Source organism: Sceloporus occidentalis, unplaced genomic scaffold, assembly GCF_023333645.1.
Source record: "Sceloporus occidentalis isolate IW3139 unplaced genomic scaffold, rSceOcc1.0.p SCAF_419, whole genome shotgun sequence".
Lineage (NCBI taxonomy): Eukaryota > Metazoa > Chordata > Lepidosauria > Squamata > Phrynosomatidae > Sceloporus > Sceloporus occidentalis.
In genome coordinates, this window is record NW_028317399.1 from 322,590 (window position 1) to 341,297 (window position 18,708).

The following is an 18,708-nucleotide window of genomic DNA, read 5'->3' on the forward strand; positions in this document are numbered from 1 at the left end:
GATAACGAAATGCCAGCTCCATCTTCCAGCAAAAACCAAGAGCCCCGGGAGGAGGAGGAGGAGAGCTCTGTGGGAAATCTGCGTGCGTTTGTCACCTTGTGATCTTGTTTTGGTAAAGCTTTTGAGGCTGGCCCCCGCAGGAGGACTAGAGGTCCATGGGAGGTCCACTTACCTGTCCTCCTAAAACCTCTTGCATTTGGACAACCAAAATGATCGGTGGTTGGGTTCTTACTGGTTTCTGAAGCTGTAGCACTTATATGTCTGGCTTGGAGGAGAGAAGAGAGAGAGGCGATAGGAGAGAGACATTAAAATGTATAAAGGACAGGAGGGAAAGGAGGAGAAATTCTAGAACAAGAGGCCAGAATCTAAAACTAGAGGGACAGAGGCTGAGATGGAATGGAAGGAAGTTTTAGTTTACTGAGAGGGTGGTAGATAAGTGGAACAGCCTCTCAGCAGAAGTGGTAGAGGGTAATACAGTGAGGGTATTAAACATGCATGGGATAGGCATACGGCTCCTGAATCTAAGGCGAGACCAATGACTGATTTAGGTTTGAGTCATTAAAGAGGAGCTCCTACTTTCCAGCCCCTGGGTCTCAGGCTGTTACACCCCTGATGGGCTGCCTTTCCCTGCAGTGTCTGACGGCACCCGGCTTAATGTTTGCAGAGAGGAAATAAAGTTGAGAAAGTGAGGCATGCTGCGCTTTAGTGGCCTCCCGTGCTTTGGAGGGATTAGTTTTAGTTGCAGGCAGAGGCGCGATAACCGATGACAAATCAATTTTTTATGCGGCGCACTGAATACACCGTGGGGAAAGATATAAGTGTGAGAATTACCAATGCACACCAGGCCACTGTGCCGCAGAGCTCACAATCTAATTTTATTTTAGAGTTTCCAGATACTTTAAAAAGAAAGGGTTAATTAGAACAGGTCTTTTTCATGTGAATTTAAGAAGTTTATATAAAAATGTATAGCTTTAGAAACATTATTTCTAGCAATCCTTCATTAATCATCAGAAATGCTGCCTGACTCATAATTATTCAGGGAATGATGAACTGTCATGTGACACAAACACTAGCACTGATAAGCTGTTGCCATAGAAAGAGGAAAGAATACACTTGCAGATCAGCTAAGATTTCTTTGTTTCACAAATATTAATAATAATAATAAAAATAATATATAAATACATAACAATATTACCAATAACATAAATAATAAATAAATAATAAAATCATGCTATAATAATAATAATAATATATAAATACATAATAATAATAATCATAATAATCATAATCATCATAATATAAATACATAATAATATTACCAATAACATAAATAATAAATAATAAAATCATGTAATAATAATAATTATGTAATAAAATGTATATTATGATTATTATTTTTATTATTTTTATAAGTTTGTTTATTTGTCCCATACATGAAGTTGCTTTGGTCTCTTTTCACCGGGGTTTCAGTTTGGGCCCCGGTGGAGATAAAGGGATGGAAAAAGAAACGAGCGGCAGTTACATTTGCTGCTGGTCCCCAAAGGTTTACATCATGGTGTCTTGTTAGTGAGTTTATTCTTAGATCTCCTCCCTGGCGTGAAACGCTGAGAGCTGAGCCACTAGACTGCGATTTTTTATCAATGCACAACCTTTGCAGGTACACCAGAGAGACACTCCATGTGACAACAGGAGTGTCTGCGTGATTGCAAAAGCGTCTTCAGACGAGAGTGAGACATCACATTTTAGTACCGAGTAGACTCCCGCTGTAGCAGCTAAAATACTAATGTGCCAGAGAGACCATCCATGAGCCAATGGGTATATTCTCCAAACAGAGACTTAAGCAAGACGAAAGATATTAGCTATCATGTGCTTGACTTTACTTTACTGCTAGTGTGGTAGATAGGTGGAACAGACTCCCAGCAGAAGGGGTAGAGGGTAATACAGTGAGGGTATAAAACATGCACGGGATAGACATACGGCTCCTGAATCTAAGACGAGACCAACGACTGATCAAGGTTTGAGTCTTTACAGCAGGAGAAACGGGCGACTAGACGGGGGCCGGATGGGGGCCGATCTGCTGGAAGGTTCTAGGTCTCTATGTTTGCCTTATGGTCAGGATTTGAGCCGGGCAGAATAAGTCGAGGAAAAATTTCCAGCAGAAGGCTCACTGTTTAGTTTGGTTCTGCTGGAGCACTGACCAGAGACAAAGCGGGAGGTTCCTGAAACGTTGTGCACATCGTGACCTCATCGGGAGTTTTAATGATGTAAAAATTACACTCCTCGCCTCCATTCATCCTCACCCCCATCCCATGCCAGCATTCACGCAGCAGAGGGAACGTTTCGGGTACCCAGTAGCTCGTAACTTTACAGAGCCGTCCAGGGTCTCTGCTGACTTTACTGAGAACTTTGTGATTCAGCAGTCTTCTTGAGTCCAACCAATCAACCTTAGAAGTAGCCTCCTGTGACGTAACACAACAATCCCCGGCGATTATTCTCAGGCTGTTACCAAAGAATTACCAAACCTTTAGTGCATCTCAGCTACGTTCAGACCAAGCTCAGGACATCCACAGAACCGCCAGGTTCTCTCTACATTCTCTTGATGGAACTCGAAGATGTTCCACTGAGTTTTCATCAAGTTACACAAAGTGTGAAAGGGCAAGTCCAGCCGCCTCTACTACCCAGGCTGGTCCTTCCAACCACTGACCAAAACCATTAACTAAAAACATTGCGTGGAGAAGAATGTGTTTTTACCCCGAGCATTATACAACGGAACGCCAACTTCCTAAATTCAACCCAACACACTTTGGGTTCTAAGCCCTTAAAGTCCTCGGCTTGTAGACAACAGGTTGCATATGAAAGCCGCGGCACGCAAAGGGTCGGAGGGAGAGGAATAACATTGCGTTAGCCTGGCTAATTTATCAGGAGGTGTTTATTTGGCCCCAGGTGGGCCAGGGGTGCAGGAAATATTTTCTTTTTAATTGAGACGCGCTGAGTCGGTGGTAAGCCTCCATTGTTAGAGGGTGTTCGGAGTTTATGAAAGAGATAAAAGGGAGGGAGAGAATATCAGGGGAGAGAGGTAGGAGGAGGAGAGGCAGAGAGAGTGGGAGGAGAGATTGGGAAAAAAGACTTTTGTTGTTAACAGGATGAACTTTCTCTCCAATGGGTGGAGAGGAGAGGAGGGAATAGAGTCTCATTAAATCCACTGCAGAGAGAGGGAGCACAGGAGACTGATGCAGAGAGGAGTAGATATATCCAAGTGAACTAGTCAAGCGGAGAGTAGACAGCCCACGGTGACAGCAGAGAGACCCACACACACAGCACCGTGTCCTACCTGTATCGAGACGAGACAAACCCTGGAGTGTGTTACATACCTGGACCCCGTCCCCAGCCGCCAACCGAACCCCGTCCACCTAACACCTGGAGAAAGAGGGGAGAAGAATTCTGAGGATGGAGATACATCATCTGATACTTTGTGTCCTTGTCTTCACACGTCTGATGAAAAAAAGTAAGATAATCTCTCAAACACAGATAGATAGATAGATAGATAGATAGATAGATAGATAGATAGATGGATAGATAGATAATGGATAGATAGATAATAGATAGATAGATAGATAGATAGATAGATAGATAGAATGTAACAATTTGGAGAATGTATCGCAATTTACAAAACAAGCTCTAAAAAAGGCATTGATTTTGCAATAATTCACCATTTTTTTTCTTTTTTTTTTTTTTAATAATGAGGTCCAGGGATAATATTTTGTAGTAGAGTAATATTATTTATGTTAATGATTTTTGGACAATTTATATGAAAAATGTGGTGTGGGGTGCGGATCGCTCCAGATCCAGTTGCTGAAAACACCCCAAAATAAGAATGGTTTTGTCTTGGTCTTGGGGGGTTGTTCTGTGTCTTGCCTCCCTATGGGTAATTTATTTGGCTATGTATGAGGGTCCTCCCCCCATTTTTGATTTTTCTCCCCGGCGCCTCTCGTCAGGGGTTTAACCCGTTGACTGCTGGGTTGCTGGGCCCAAGTTGTGTGTTTGAACAGTGCTTCTCTCTAGGGACAGCCTGAGATATTCTTATCAAATAATTCCACTATTAGCGAGATGGAGATACTCACCTGCCAAGTTTTACTGCAGTAATTAAGCCCTGAGCAGCCGGCGTCCTGCGAGGATTACACTTTCCATTACTCGCACCTTAATCAGGATACTGCCTCATTCATTTTCAATCTTCGGTGCCTTATTGCGCTCTGAGTCTTGGGGTTTTTCAGGGAGCCGGGTGGGACAGACGAGCTGTAAGATGCTAAAAGTAGAAACTTAGTGGGTATCCAGGGACATAGGAGGAGATGGAGATGTTTTTGGTGGGATAGGTGGGCAATAGGATGTTAAGGAAGATACTTGGACCACAAATTGAGGGGTTCTGTTGGTGCAATTGTTGGCCTGTAAGATGCTCCGACATTTAGGTGGGGGTTATGTAGAGACATTTTGACTTCTTGTTGAGGCCTCTAGAGGCTAAATGTCTAAATGGGTAGGGGTAGGTGGCCTGTAGGATGTACTTACTTCTCGATATGGGCATCAGTGGTATATTCTGAGTTCTAGTTGGTTTCTATGGGCAGGTGGTCTGTAGGATGTTCTGAGTTCTAGTTGGGGGTATCTATGGGCAGGTGGTCTGTAGGATGTTCTGAGTTCTAGTTGGGGGTATCTATAGGCAGGTGGTCTGTAGGATGTTCTGAGTTCTAGTTGGGGGTATCTATGGACAGGTGGTCTGTAGGATGTTCTGAGTTCTAGCTGGTGGTCTCTAGGGGCAGGTGGTCTGTAGGATGCCCCAACTAGTAGCACAGTTTGGGCTTCTATACAGTTTCTGTCTGTTTGTTAACTGAAGGACTGCAGAGTATTATTATATGTACACAGTCCTGAGTATTAGGCCGGCCATTTCCCGAAACAGCAGGATGTATATTATTATATGTGGATGCACCACATGGGGTTATATCCACTGTAGTTGTGAACAGACACGACTGACTGTCGGTATACGCAGCTCTATACTATGCATGTGTGTACATAAAAGTGCAATATGAGGACTGAGCACAGAGACAACTTGGAAAGGGGTCCCGGGGGCCCTATTTCCCAAATAATGGCCCAGCTGTTAGCTTTTACACTATTCTTCACCATTAGGGGCCCTTAATAGATCAGCGCATACAAGTGTATCCTTCCTTGCGCACAGGTGTCTGGGTTTAGTTAAGAAATGTCACACCTAGAATTAAGAAGGGATTGTGTTAAACCAAGTCAACAGCCTCCTGGGACCAGCTCAATGTTAACATGTCTTCTAGACTGCATTTCCCATGGTGAAGGATCATGAGAATTGTTGTTGATCTGCATGGATTTTCAAATCTTGGCTTCGAAAGGAGCCCCCGGGAGGAGGCAATTTTATCTCTTCTTGTACCTCAGTAAATATTTCCTTACGTTTCTGGCCAAGATGAATTCCATTGTCCAAATGTCACCATTCAACCTGCGCCTTTCTATTGCCAGCACCTCGTCAGAGAGAGGAGATAGGTAGGGTGAGCAGGTCACATTGCAGAAATGTCTGGCTGTCATCGCGGTGCGGACACGTCCAGAGATAACAGTGGCTCCCATTCCACTCCGTGAAGTGGTGCTTTCATCTCGGAGGCAGGGAGAAGGGGCCCTAATAGTAGAGCTGGAGGTTTGCAGATATCACAATATCTGGAGACAAGCTGCAGGTATGTGAGTCCTCGGACTGGCCATGCTTATCAGCGCGTGAAACGGCTTGGTCCCACAGGAATTAGGTGACACCAACAAAGCCACTGATTGTCTCTCGTGTGCTTTGTCAACTGCAACTGAGCGCCATAAGAGTCCGAGTCAAGGATAAACAAGGACCTGCCCGGGTCTAGGTCCACCTTTGTAGGCTCCAAAAAAGAAATCATTTTGGATGGTTTTGGGCCATTCTTGTTAGTTTGGGTAATGATGTTGGGCCATTCTAGATGTTACTGGTTATTTGGGGGTACTAATTCTGGGTTTGAACCATTCTGCATGCACTGGTCATTTTGGGTGATAATTCTAGTTTGGGGCCATGATTAGTTATTTTGGGAAATAATGTGCAGGTTGGGTTTTGCACCATCGATTTGATGGATCGATCGACTCTCCAAGTGTATCCAGAAGGAATTAAAATACACATACGGTGTATGATATATGTTTGCGCTACTCATAGTATCTGGAAAACAACCTGAGAACGTTGACACTAGCCAAGCCGGTCTGGTTAACGTCCAAAATGATGTTCCTTCTCCAGACTCAAGAGCTGCTATGGACATGGTAATGAGGAATTCCATTGATGTTGAAGTAGTGATGGTTCTCGAGCGTTGAAGAACACGTTCGGATAGGAAGACTGGCCCTTAAATTAAGGGTAGGGTGGTTTTAAGGGGTAACAGTAGGAAATACTATTGGTGGGGGCATGTATCAGTCTTTCAGATGAGTTGGTTGACTTTAAGAACGCCTGGGATAGACCTACATCTAAAGAAATAATAACTGAACCAAACCATCTTCCACAATTAGGAGAAGGTTCTCCCGAAGTGAAATTAGAAAAAGGGCCTCGTTTTGGATACTGCCAAATATTAGCATTCCAGAATCTGACCCATCATCGTCCGTATTCTGGTCGTTTCCAAAGAAGCTCCTTAATCCCGCGGCGTTCGGTGCGATTCGCTGCATCGATGGACCTTATTAAGACGCGGCTTTCACACAGAAAAAAGTATCTGATTATAATTCTAAAGCGCTTGGAGAGACTCGAAGCAGGTCCGTGCGGCACAAAAGGTCTACCAGAAGAGTGTTTTATATGCGAGGAAATGTGTTACGTGGGTTCGGAGACTCTTACGTCCGCCCCTGTGTCAGAGGCTGCCGTTCCAGCTTTCGCCTGCCTTTAATGGAAGAAAAATCACGTTCCGCTACTTGATAAGCGGTTTTCATATTATCAGGAACGGAGAGAATATTCCGTGCTGCGATATCTCAAATCCCATTGAGTCGGGGCAGCATAATGCCAGCCTCTCCTTATTCCTTCTCCTTTAATTGTAACCACTTAAGTCTGCATTCAGCAAAGTGCTAATCCCCTGACGGGATAACAGAGCTGAATGGAGAGATAAGGAGAAGAGAGGGGGAGAGCCTATCCATGGGGCCTGGGTGCTGCAAGGCCTTGGAAGAACATCTCATTATTAAAGCGTCTGCTTAAAGCCCAGACTCCGTAACCCTTTCAGCGACTGAAGAAGGGCTAAAGAATTTTCTTTGCACTCAAGGGAATGTGTAGATCGTTTCGGGAGCTAATATGTAACGACCACTGCTCCTTATCTTGCCTTCAAGTGGTGACAGAGAGGAATTTGTTGGTGTGTATGGCGGGCGGGTTGGTGGGGTTCCGGCTCTAGAACTTCATCGCTGCAGACACGCTAGGCTTTCTAGATGGTGATGAAACTTTTCACATGGATACACAATCTTCATTTCTTGGTGGGGTGCTTATATATAACACCATGGCAGAATTGTAGGCTCCCAGGGGCCACATCGGACACTTGCTCTCTATGGTACGTCTTTGACAGTTGAGTAACGTATGAGAAAAGTCTAAGACCGAGGACGTTGTGCCGGCCTCCTGTTCGAGGTGGGAAGATTTCGAGGGCTGTGCGCGCTCTCGCAGGGGTTAAGCAGACGCCCTGGTGGCATTCAATTCGAGCACAATACGCCTCGTAATTGTGAGATTTGGCTCTGAGTAAAAATGGAAAGTTATTTCACCCATCACAATGCCGCACAGCCTGGAGCCAGCAATTTCTTCACAAGCCGAACGCTTTTCTATATATAATCACGGCGCAGTTCAACGTTGGCTGCCTCGTCAGCACGCGAGAGACTTTCAGTACAGGTTATTAATGTGTTCAATGTTTGGCCCTTGGAGGAGAAAAGGAGGCCAACCTCACCTGGGCATAGTCTCACGCGAATTGACCGCGGCCCGGTTGGCGGCTAAAACCCATAGTCAGCCATAGAGAATCTTCACCAGTTCCTTCGGAATTCCCGAAGATGGACAATTCTGGGGCAAAGTTCTACATGCCAGGGGGCGGGGCTTGGGAGGTAGCGTGCCACTCAAACTGGAAGCGCTACCCTCCATGCGCAGTGTACATTCTCGGCGGGTTTGCAGTCCCGAATCCTGCTGTCCCGCCGAGGAGGAACTATATAAGTTGGTGCCTGGCAGAGTTAGGAGAAGGGTGGGGGATACCTGGAACAGCCATCCGGTAGAAATGGTATGTTGCAGCTAGGCAAACAAGCAGTCGGATAATTTGGTTTCTATGCTGAAACAATAAGCTCGCTTAACTGGAACCGGCCATTCTGGAATTTTACTGGTTAATTGGGTGACATTCTCTATGGCTCCATTGTCACAGTGGGCATTTTTCCCCCGTTTGTCTGCCCCTCTGTCTCTGTGTAACAGGGAGGCCTGTGACCCCGGCGGTACATGTATGAATAGGATCCATCACGCTCCAATAAACATATCACAAAAACCACAACCAGCACACGAGACAAATGGTCTTTTAAACACACCATATGGTGCATTAACTTCCACTTAACACTCCGCAGCCCCCCCCACAGACAGGGAGGGGAACAATGGCCCTCCTATCCTTGGCAGAAGAGCTAGCACTTGAATCTAGCCCAGTTTAAAGTCAACTCATCACCACGAGGACTAAATTATTCATCATGAGAAGTAGTTTGCAATTTTAAAGAACAGACCTAGGATAGAGTTAATAATCAGATTAACACAGACTCCCAGATAAGAAATATAAGCGGATCCTCCGGCAGTGAATTGGTTAAGTGCGCCGCCATGCACGTTTCCAGCAGAGGTTGCCTTAAATCCCTGTTTTGTTGCCCCCCCATGGGTGTTTTTTTTTTCTTCTTTACCCCTCTTTTTCAGAACAAGAGATTAGGACCCTACCCCCCTCCTTCATTCAACCCCACCGAGTATCATGCTGTCAGTTTACACAAAGCCAAAGAAAGCATGAAAGGGAGTGAAAGTGGATTAATTCTGAAAAAACAGCTTTTAAAAATCTGTTAGAGACACTCAGGGGACAGGAAAGGGCTTTAGAGACAGCCAGGAATACAAAGGAAGAGGCCTGGCCCCAAAAATCGCACAAAAAGAGAGATTCTTTCCAATGATAGACGAATGGCGGGGAGGACATTAATCATATGGAGACATACGGGCTGAATATGTCCGAGGATCCATGTAATTCCCATGGTGATCTCATAAGAGGTATCCCTAGTTCAGCATTATCCCGTGTCTTTTAGGTGCTTTGGGTTGCAAGATGCAGGACAATGACCAAGTTCTGCGCTCCTCTTTGTTGTCCCGTATGTCACTCTTTTCCGTCGTCGTAAATAAAATGATTATGCCAATAAATAGCCCTTTAATTACTTTATTTAGTGTCTTCTCCCCAAAGCTTCTCCAAGATGACAAAGTCACCCGTAAAGCTGAATTCTGGGTCATTATTTAAAAGTATTGGGATCTTCTCCAAAACCCAGAACCATATTTGACCTCCCCACCAACCCTTCAAATGCCAGAGTGATTCTGATGGCCTACTAGCATTCCCGTCGACCCATGTACAGAGTGTCCACTTGGACCAGAACCTGCAAAAAAAAATCCTAAAGCCCATCACTGATCGGAAACTGGTTTCCATGTTTAATGTTTTCTACATTTTTGGAATACTAATGCAACGCTTTCATCCTATATGAAACGTATTTTGCATATTGACATTATACTGTTTATGGGCAGACTGGGGGAATTAATTTTCCCTCGCACGCTTCACTTCCTGCGGTGTCTCAACAACAGCCTCCGGCTCACAAAGCACTTTTAACAAAACAAGTGTAACGGAAAACTGCTGCCCCCAGGCTGTCTAGCAACATATGAAATTTGAAATATCTTACCCTCCCGTCAAGGTATATCAATTTAACATGCTTCTGCTTCTGAATAATACATCATTAACTTGATGTTACTCTACTCCAGCAACACAATGATATTGTGAATTGTTTTTCTTCTTTTTTTGTATCCGGAGTGGGTTACAATGTATTTCTGCAAACGTATTACTTAACTTTGCCAGAGTTCTATACAGTGATAGAATGTATGTTTATGGTTGGAGAAATCTGTTGCTTTCAATAAGCAAATCGTCTGAAGGTGTCATAGAAAAAAAAATTATGTTGGCTTTTGTCCCAAACAGGAGACAAAGAAGAGTTTTTAGCAACAGATATAGATGTAACGTGAGATGTGCCTCCAGAACTTCTTGGTATTCTGGAGTCCTGCTAATCTATGTCCTCCTCCCTGGCAGGTTATGGAGCCCACTTTTCACAACAGCCTTCGGACCAGGTGGTTGTAGCTGGAAAATCCGTAACACTGCCCTGCGTGGTGATAGGGTACCGTGGGGTTGTCCAGTGGACGATGGATGGATTGGCATTGGGAGCCGAGAGAGACCTACCAGGTAATCAAGATTTTGGAAGGCACCAGAGTGTGTTCAACCAACACCCGTATGACCACCTTCTGCTCAGGGTTGGCAGCACTGTTCTTCAAACTTTAATGGTTATTGTGTAACTGGACTAAGCACAGTTTTTAATCTAAGAGTTGTGGATCAGGAGAAGGCTTCTGGGTCATAATGATGACTATCTTGTGCACTAGAAGGCTAAAGCACATGAGGGACTCACCTTCTTATCTCTAACATAGGATGGTCTCGTTATTCTATCGTTGGGGACCCTGCGTTAGGGGAACACAATCTGCACATTGAGGGAGTGGAGCTGAATGATGATGCCATTTATGAGTGCCAAGCAACTCAAGCAGCGCTGAGGTCACAGCGAGCTCATCTGACTGTGCTAAGTGAGTATGCCCAACTCACACTGGCATGGAGCATGGCCTTTTCGACTAAATTTCTAAACTGCCTTTGATATTTTTGATATATATTTGATATCCATACCTTATTTTGTGTCTTGGTTTACTTCTTTCAGTTCCACCAGGAGAACCAATGATTCCAGGGTCTCCTGTCCTCAATGTCCTGTTGAACGTCCCATACAATCTCACGTGTCTCGCTCCTGTAGCAAAACCTGCAGCAGAGATCACATGGTACCGTGATGGAAAACAGCTGGACTGGGCAATTTATTTCAAGGTCAGTTGGTTAATATGGAATTATACCTTTGACCCGTGGCTGTCTCACCTTGACCAATGACTCGTCTATTCTGAACGATAGAGCTGCCATTTTCCCATCACTTACTCTTACATTCTGCCTCTCTACCTTCTTCTGTCCCCATGTAGCAGTTGCTATCAGATGGCAAGAGTGAGGGTGCTGTCAGCAGTCTCCAAATCACCCCTACTCTCCAAGACAGCGGTTCCACCTACACATGTCGAGTCAAGAATGATGCCCTGCCGGAGGGACGGGAAAGATCGGTGATGCTGAGTGTGCAATGTGAGTTTCACTCTTTAGATCATGGTAGATAATGCTCAAGGTCCGCGAGTCTGATCTGGAACTTCAAACTGAACCAAATGGGGCAACCACTGCAGACTCATGCCACAAAACATCACGACCCATGATGATCATGCAGCAGATGAGCGGGGGATACCTATTTATCTGACTTTCATATTTTACAGATCCCCCAAAAGTGACGCTCTCGGTGGATCCACCAACAGTTTCAGAAGGAGGTTCCGTCACTTTTCTTTGCACTGCTGTTTCCAACCCAGAGGTCGCCGGCTACAGGTCAGTTAGTCCATATTAATTTTGTCGAGCTAAGTTAGGTACTAACTGTTTCTTGCTGGTGCGTTGTAAATACTAGTTTTGACTCAATCTATGTACATCCGCTCCTCTCTTTTGTAGATGGGCGAAAGGTGGCGTACCACTGCCCGTGTCAACCGACCGCTACCATGTAACCGTGGACCATACATTCTTCACAGCTCCCGTCTCATGTGAGGTCACCAACGGCGTTGGAAGCAGCAACGTGAGCACAGCAGTAAATGTGTTGTGTGAGTATTACGTCTTATGATTCCTGCACCTTGTGAGACCGGCAGCAAAAGCTTTATAAGATAAATGGCATTATTTTTAGGGGTAATTAGTAAATACTGATATTTAGCTTAGGGTTTTTGATCATTATTGACCAAGTAAAAAGCTTAATTTGGAAGTAAGTCCACTAAACTGACCACAAATCTATTTCATTGGTGACTTTTCTAGTTGGCCCACGTCTTCTAACCGAGCCCCGTCCAATGACAGTGGATGTAGGTGGAGATGCTTCGTTTTTCTGTGGTTGGACTGGGAATCCCACCCCGACCCAGTTCTGGAGCAAGAGAGGATCTGGAGAGGTAAGTCCAAAAAAGCAATGTCTAGAATCCAGGAGTACTCTTCACATTTATCGGGGAACCATCTACATGATGGCTATTGACCTACAGCCTGTGGCTTAGGCAAAGAACCAGAGAGAAATAATGTGAAAAACGTTAAGGAGTCTGATCTAGATCTTCATAGATGTTCCTGTCTTCTAAAAGAAGGTTCCTGGTTTAACATGACAGGTTCCTAAATTCTACATAAACCTTTTCTAAAGCTGATTACATAAAGGAAACTGTATTATAAACACTGAAGTTAAAAGAATACTAAACATTAGCATCTTGTTTCCATAAACTGGGTCCTGATATCCTGCTGGCTTCCATTCCGTTCTAAAAATATCTGTTCGTAAGCCCAACCGTCATATATTATCCGTCTTTTCTCACAGCTTCACGTGGTGGGGGATAATTATAACAACCTGTCGGGAGTGAGCGAATGAGGGAGAAATTTATTGTTGGTCCTGCGTGATACTTGTTTCCTGGGTCTCTTTTCGAGAACGGGATGTATTGTCCACAAAGGGCTTCAGGAAGTTTGCTTTGTAGACGTTGAAACGCCTCTTTGTATGTTCAGGTAGTCCTTTTTTTTCAATTTGCCGTGTTTCTCAAGAAAGCTGTATGTCTCCCAGGTCCTAAGTAATGGAAACACCCTGACCTTGAATAAAGTTACCCGAGAAGATGCCGGAACATACGTGTGCAAAGCCATCGTGCCACGAATCGGGACCATGGAGCAAGAAGTGACACTGACCGTGAGAGGTAAAAAAAAAGATGGAGCTATGAAATTCATTGCCATGAATGTTCTGGGCAACCCAAAGATTGTCGGGTAATAAAATCAGTCACTTTACCCCAAAATGTATTGCTTAGGAGGTAATTATTTTATGAATTGGTTAGGAAGTGTAATAAATCTCTGAAGATTCTGAATTCTGTACAATGAAAGCTTGGTGTTAATTCATGATTTCGTGCTCACCATCCAGGGCCTCCAGTTATCACAAGTGATACAAACTACGAGAGCACTCTTGGAGCGAAGGCACGACTGGAGTGTACGGTCGAGACTACACCGACCCCTGACAGAATCGTACGTTTCATTTTCCTATCGATGCTCTTCTGATATCTTCTTGTTGAGCCTTTGCCCCTTTTCTAAATGTCTTCTTCTACAAGCGGCGATTTCCCCTACGCCGTCCTCTTTGTTGATGTTCCAAAAGTCTTCCTGTTTCTCACATCTCTTTGTCTTCCAGGTCTGGACGTGGGACAAGCAGAGTCTCGAGGAAGGAACCTGGGGTCGTTTTTCAGTGGAGACAAGGGCGACTAACAACGGTGCAGTCTCCTACCTGATTATTGATGGGACCGAGCATTCTGATTACCTGACCGAATATAACTGCAGCGCGATTAATCAGTTCGGGGAGGACTCTGTCATCATCTCCCTTAGGCAACAAGGTGAGCTCTCTTATATTTATGGGACAGGCTTTCCAAACTATTAACCTTCCCCGGAAGAAGGCATCCCATTGATAGCACCATTCATGTATTCAAGGACAATACAAAGACCTGTCCGGGTGGAACATGATGGAATCTAAATCTAATTTTTTTTTTTTCAACCTGTGCAACTATGTAACAACACAATGAGCCAATGGCATCATCTGGCTTTTATATAAGCTGTAGCTGTCAGCTTTATCATCTGATCGTTCCGTTGTCTTTTTTTCCCAGCTGCTTTGCCTCTTACTCTCCTGGCGATCGCCTTGGGCTCGGGGACACTTTGCCTCTTTGTGCTGGTGACGATTATTGTGCTGTGCTGCCGTCGGCCAAGAAAAGGTGAGCAAGGCTTCTCGTCTCTTCCGATAACCTCTATCTGCGTCCGCCTGGCTACATCTGCCATCAATTGTTCTATATCTCTCTTCCTTGTAAGGGAGAAACGTATATCCGAATACCAGTGTTTAGAATGTTCGTGCTATGAGCGTCTCTAACGGTTTTATCACCGTCTTCCCCCTGTCATTCAGTATCAGTGTTTGTGAGTCTCTCATGGCCTTTACTTTTCTTACATTCCGGATGAGACATGTCTAAGTCTACCCAAGTATAGGCTGTGGGTTTTGACTCGTCCCTGTTGGAAGTTTTACATTATTTACCATATAAAATTATTCTAGCGAGTTCCCATCAATCATAACGTCTGACACCTCTTCTTTAGAGCTCTTTCCCCGTTTTTTTGATTGAAATGCATGGTTACGCTTTTTAATTTTCTATACTAGCTTCTCTGTCTTTGGCTGCCATGCAGTCTCTCTACTGTACGCCTCTCTAGAATTCTCAATAACTCTCTCTCTTTCTCTCTCTAGATGTTAAAGACACTCAAATTCTTGCTGTGGACATGTCCGGGAGTGAGCACAGTGAAAAACACCCCAGTGATTCTGAAGAAGACCTCAAGGAACCACTGGTGAGACATCATAATTCTCGTTGTAGTTCAGCTGTCCATGCACTGCGGTCAGACAGGTGTGAAATTAAGAATTCTGAACTTTTTGGGGAAAAAATTAATATATCCTTTTTTTCTCTGCCCCAGCACACAGACACGGAGTCTCGGGGGACATCACAGACGGAGCACAGCGACATTCCTGATGAACCTCAAGTGAGTTTAATAAGAACTACCAATCATTCAAACATTATATTAAAAAAATCTGAATTTTTTAATTAGAGAAGAGTAATGGATATTTTATGGAATTTTGGATACTTTTAACTACTTTTGTGAAGATCAAAACATAAACTCTAGTAGCGTGTTTTTAGTTACAGGTTAAATTACATTTTTATTTATTCATTATTTTCTTCCTTTTCTCATTATTTTTAAGTGGTTTTTTTTTCCCCCTCTGGATATTTTTGTGACTATTTTTTTTCTTTAACAGGATCCAACGAATGGTTACTACAAAGTTCGCGCTCAAGAAGAATCCCGCCCAACAACGGTTGCCTACCCAGAATTCTCCTCTCCTCCTCGTCCGCTTTATTCTACGCCTGCCTCTCTTGCCCCGATGTGCCCTACCCCTTCTCTAACCGGGCCTCCCAAGCTATATGAATATGCGCACCGATATGCCACCACTCCGCGTCCAGCAAGTGACCGCATCCACATGCCCCAAGGCCCGTCTCATATGTTACTAGGCCCTGCTCACCATCCAGCACCTTACGCTAGAGCTTTCTGCAGCTACGTCCGTCCCGAGCGCTACGACTCCCTGGAACAAGGCCCCACTCTCTCACGCCTCTCCTACGCCTCGCTCTCCACAACTTCCGACTATGGACGGCCTACACAGCAACGTATGCAGACTCACGTGTGACCTACTTTCTCATACCGGACTGCCCAAAATGGCTGAGGAAATTCAAGCGTAAGGACTTTAGCTTGGAGAGAAAGAAACAAACGTGAAGCCATCTTGTTTGTTTGTTTTTTAAACAAGTTCAAAATGGCTGCCTTGTGTCTTCCTGTTGACATTTTGATACTTCACTAAACAATCCTATAAGGCCAGAAACATTAAGTGTCATGGCAAAAACTGAAAACCAGAAATAGACAAACGTAAAAAATAAAAAAAAGTATAAGCTGCACTCCAATAAGGACTTCTAGGAACAAATACGTCCATCATCGCCCACCCATATCAAACAATCAAGAAGAAGAAACAAAGTTTTGCTAATTTATTTAGAACAACACGAGAAATTTGCCTCTAAATAAGACTTGATTTTAAGGCTGGGGTAAACAAACGAGTATTACGACAGCTGAAAACGTGACAAGACCGGGGCATGCCAACAGCAACACTTAGTGGCCATGTTGGGTACTGCAGAATTAAATGCCTTTTAGTATTTCACATAGAGTGAAGCGCGGCACTGTATATAATGCAATGTGGTTTTAATCACTATTGTTTTTTTAATATAGAATGAGTAAATATTAACCCTTTGGGTCCCAGAGGGGTGAGCTATGAACTGAAGCACCCCCCACCCTCCCTGTTACCAGTAGAAGGGCCCTATAGGGCATAAGAACTATGGGAGGTTTGAACTGTGGGGGTATTCCTTGGAGGAGTAAAAGCTCTTGCTTATTATCACACATCTACCCCCAAAGGGTTAAGGAATTTGCCTACAAATTTCTATGAAAATGTTTTCTTTTTCTGAAGCACTAAGTGGGAGTAACAGGATGGAAATTGCCTGCTTGGCTCATATTGATGTAAAGTTGGTAATTAATAATTTTTTTTTTTTTTTGCTTTAAATATATTTTGTACCCTCCGCAGGCTGCTAATTTATTTATTAACCCCTTTCACTCCAATGAGGGCTAAACCACAGATGTTCAACACTCCAAAGATTGAGATCAAATGTTTAATGATAATAAATCATATAATAAAGAAGTAATAAATCAGTTAAGCCTTTTTTGTTAGCAAAGTTGCAGGAAAATGTATAGATCACGAGAATTTTTTTTACATTTATTGAAATATTAAGATCATATGCAAATTAATCATATTTTATTGGAAATGCTAATTTGCATATACTACTTGTATATAGACAATGTTCATGCTCCACATTTACATGATTCAGGTCACAAATTTTTAATTGTAAATTAAAAGTTAAGAATTATCTAGCTAAATAAGCTTTTTTTTTTTTTTTAAATCATATTTTATCTGTGACGACCCCCCCCCCAACTCCGGACTCTTCACGCTTTTTCCTGCCTTAAAAGTTTTTGTTTTCTTCCATTCTATGTATAGAAGTAAATTCCTGCTCTAAATATCATATTGTATAAATATATTTTTGCCTTCCTTTGTTATTTTTCTTATGTGTGTATATTAAAATGCAAAACAATGACTGTTTTTATCTGTAAATTCATGAAAAATATTTATATTTAATTAAAAAAATAAATGTCAAACAATAACAAGTATATTTATTTTTAAGAAAACATTTATCATGTATTAACAATATAAATGTATAATATATATTTAAAAAATAACAATATTCCCACCCTCATCACTACAAAAGGGAACACAGCACAGGTCCTAAGCCACCATTTTTTTTTTCACATGAAGGCACATGGTGGGACTCAACCTGCTACTGCATTTTGGGCAAAAGGTACTTGATATTAATAACTAGAAAATCTGTTACATGGCCAGAAAAAAAGGTTGAGAAACACCGCTTTAGGTGTACAGCATTTTGAAAAGAGTCTGGTGGCCAAGGGCAGCATTCTAGGACATGGTGGGATTCGTAGCTGGAGATGGATGAAGGTCCAATGAGGCCATAGTCTAAAGATCTCAAGCTTTGGTAAGGCTTCCAAAAAGTGTTCTTCTTCTTCGTGTTAAGGCCAACTGACAAAAAGAGGCTGGGCGTCCCACCTGTATAGAGTGACAGTAGAGTATCCATCACCAGAACAAACTCAGCTGATGGGCGAGCCGGCCAGTGATAGAGCTAAGCCCAAGTCTAGACTGGACTTATTGAGCGGCACCCAAGACCAGCAGTATAGATGGACACTTAATGAGGACCAGAACTCTACATTGGAAGCTTTTGAGCCAACTCACACTCCTCTAGTCTTCACAAGGAGGTAGATATTGGCCTTGAGCCCCCTGCTGACTCACTTAGCTTTCTTCTTTCATATGCAAACTCGAGTCAGCTTCCACTGTCTGCATTAACTATGCGTTATGAAAAGCCAACCCCAAGAGCGTTTATCTGTTTAGTTAATCAACCACAGGACACAGCGGGAGGTCTCCCCGAAGCACCACGGGTCTGAAAAGTAATGACCAGCTGCCCATTGTACGGACATAAGTGGTTACTCAAGCAGCGGAAGTAGTGGATCATTTAGGAGAGGTTAGACTGAGGATCTAGACTGTCCCTGGATTTTGGGAGACAACTTTCATCAAACAGATTTAAAGCAGTCTCGCGCCTCCATTAAAAAGACTCAATGAAAGAACTGTCACATTGCAGGTTATTCCCGATCCTAATTCCTGGCCCTATATAGCACATAACATTCATACTTTGCTTCCTAAACATATATTTTATTGTGCTGTGTGCGGGAGCCGCCATCTTGGTTTAAATCACCCCTTACCCCTCCCCTGAGGTATCTGTGATAATAGCGTTACGGAGGGGCCTGCGCGGCTGGAAACAATTTCTAGCGCTAGAGGCTCCTGCGCCGTCCACTAAAACACCGCGGGGAGAGAACAGGAAGCGGCTTACAACTTCCTGCTCGGGCTGACGGGAGGATCCCGACGCCGTCTGCACAGAGGGATCATGGGAAACGGCGGGTTTTGGCAATTGTCCACGCTGAGAAATATGTATAACCAAACGTAAAATAAAATGCATCAGTAAAATGAGTGATATGTGATTTGCAGCGCTGGATAACACCAAGAAACTATTTAACGATT

The 18,708-nt window shown here is 43.6% G+C and overlaps 2 protein-coding genes across 2 annotated transcripts in view; one reads left to right on the top strand and one right to left on the bottom strand.

Annotated features, from left to right (window-relative positions):
- The window catches only part of LOC149272794 (nephrin-like), a 38,963-nt gene extending 33,371 nt beyond the window's left edge, over window positions 1-5,592 (bottom strand). Inside the window, exons 1-2 of the mRNA XM_089506745.1 lie at window positions 5,461-5,592; window positions 3,372-3,492 (exon numbers count right to left, since the gene is read on the bottom strand). Of these exons, the coding sequence (XP_089362871.1) occupies window positions 3,372-3,492; window positions 5,461-5,592 (253 nt within the window). The remainder of the gene's footprint in view (window positions 1-3,371; window positions 3,493-5,460) is intronic.
- Window positions 5,593-6,719: 1,127 nt separating this feature from the next.
- Window positions 6,720-15,663, top strand: LOC149272795 (kin of IRRE-like protein 2). Its single transcript, XM_089506746.1, has 16 exons — window positions 6,720-6,801; window positions 9,313-9,372; window positions 10,344-10,493; window positions 10,733-10,882; window positions 11,011-11,168; window positions 11,315-11,465; window positions 11,648-11,753; window positions 11,871-12,016; window positions 12,222-12,349; window positions 12,991-13,117; window positions 13,336-13,436; window positions 13,597-13,795; window positions 14,063-14,167; window positions 14,683-14,780; window positions 14,904-14,969; window positions 15,241-15,663. Exons 1-16 carry the CDS (start codon window positions 6,720-6,722, stop codon window positions 15,661-15,663), a joined length of 2,250 nt encoding a protein of 749 aa, XP_089362872.1.
- Window positions 15,664-18,708: the final 3,045 nt, after the last annotated feature.

Excerpts from the sequence above, each read along its gene's own strand:
- LOC149272795 (XM_089506746.1), top strand. The coding sequence starts at position 6,720 with ATGGACCTTATTAAGACGCGGCTTTCACACAGAAAAAAGTATCTGATT. Across the intron at positions 11,169-11,314 it reads ACTGGGCAATTTATTTCAAG|CAGTTGCTATCAGATGGCAA; the intron begins GTCAGTTGGTTA and ends GTCCCCATGTAG. Across the intron at positions 14,970-15,240 it reads ACATTCCTGATGAACCTCAA|GATCCAACGAATGGTTACTA; the intron begins GTGAGTTTAATA and ends TTTCTTTAACAG.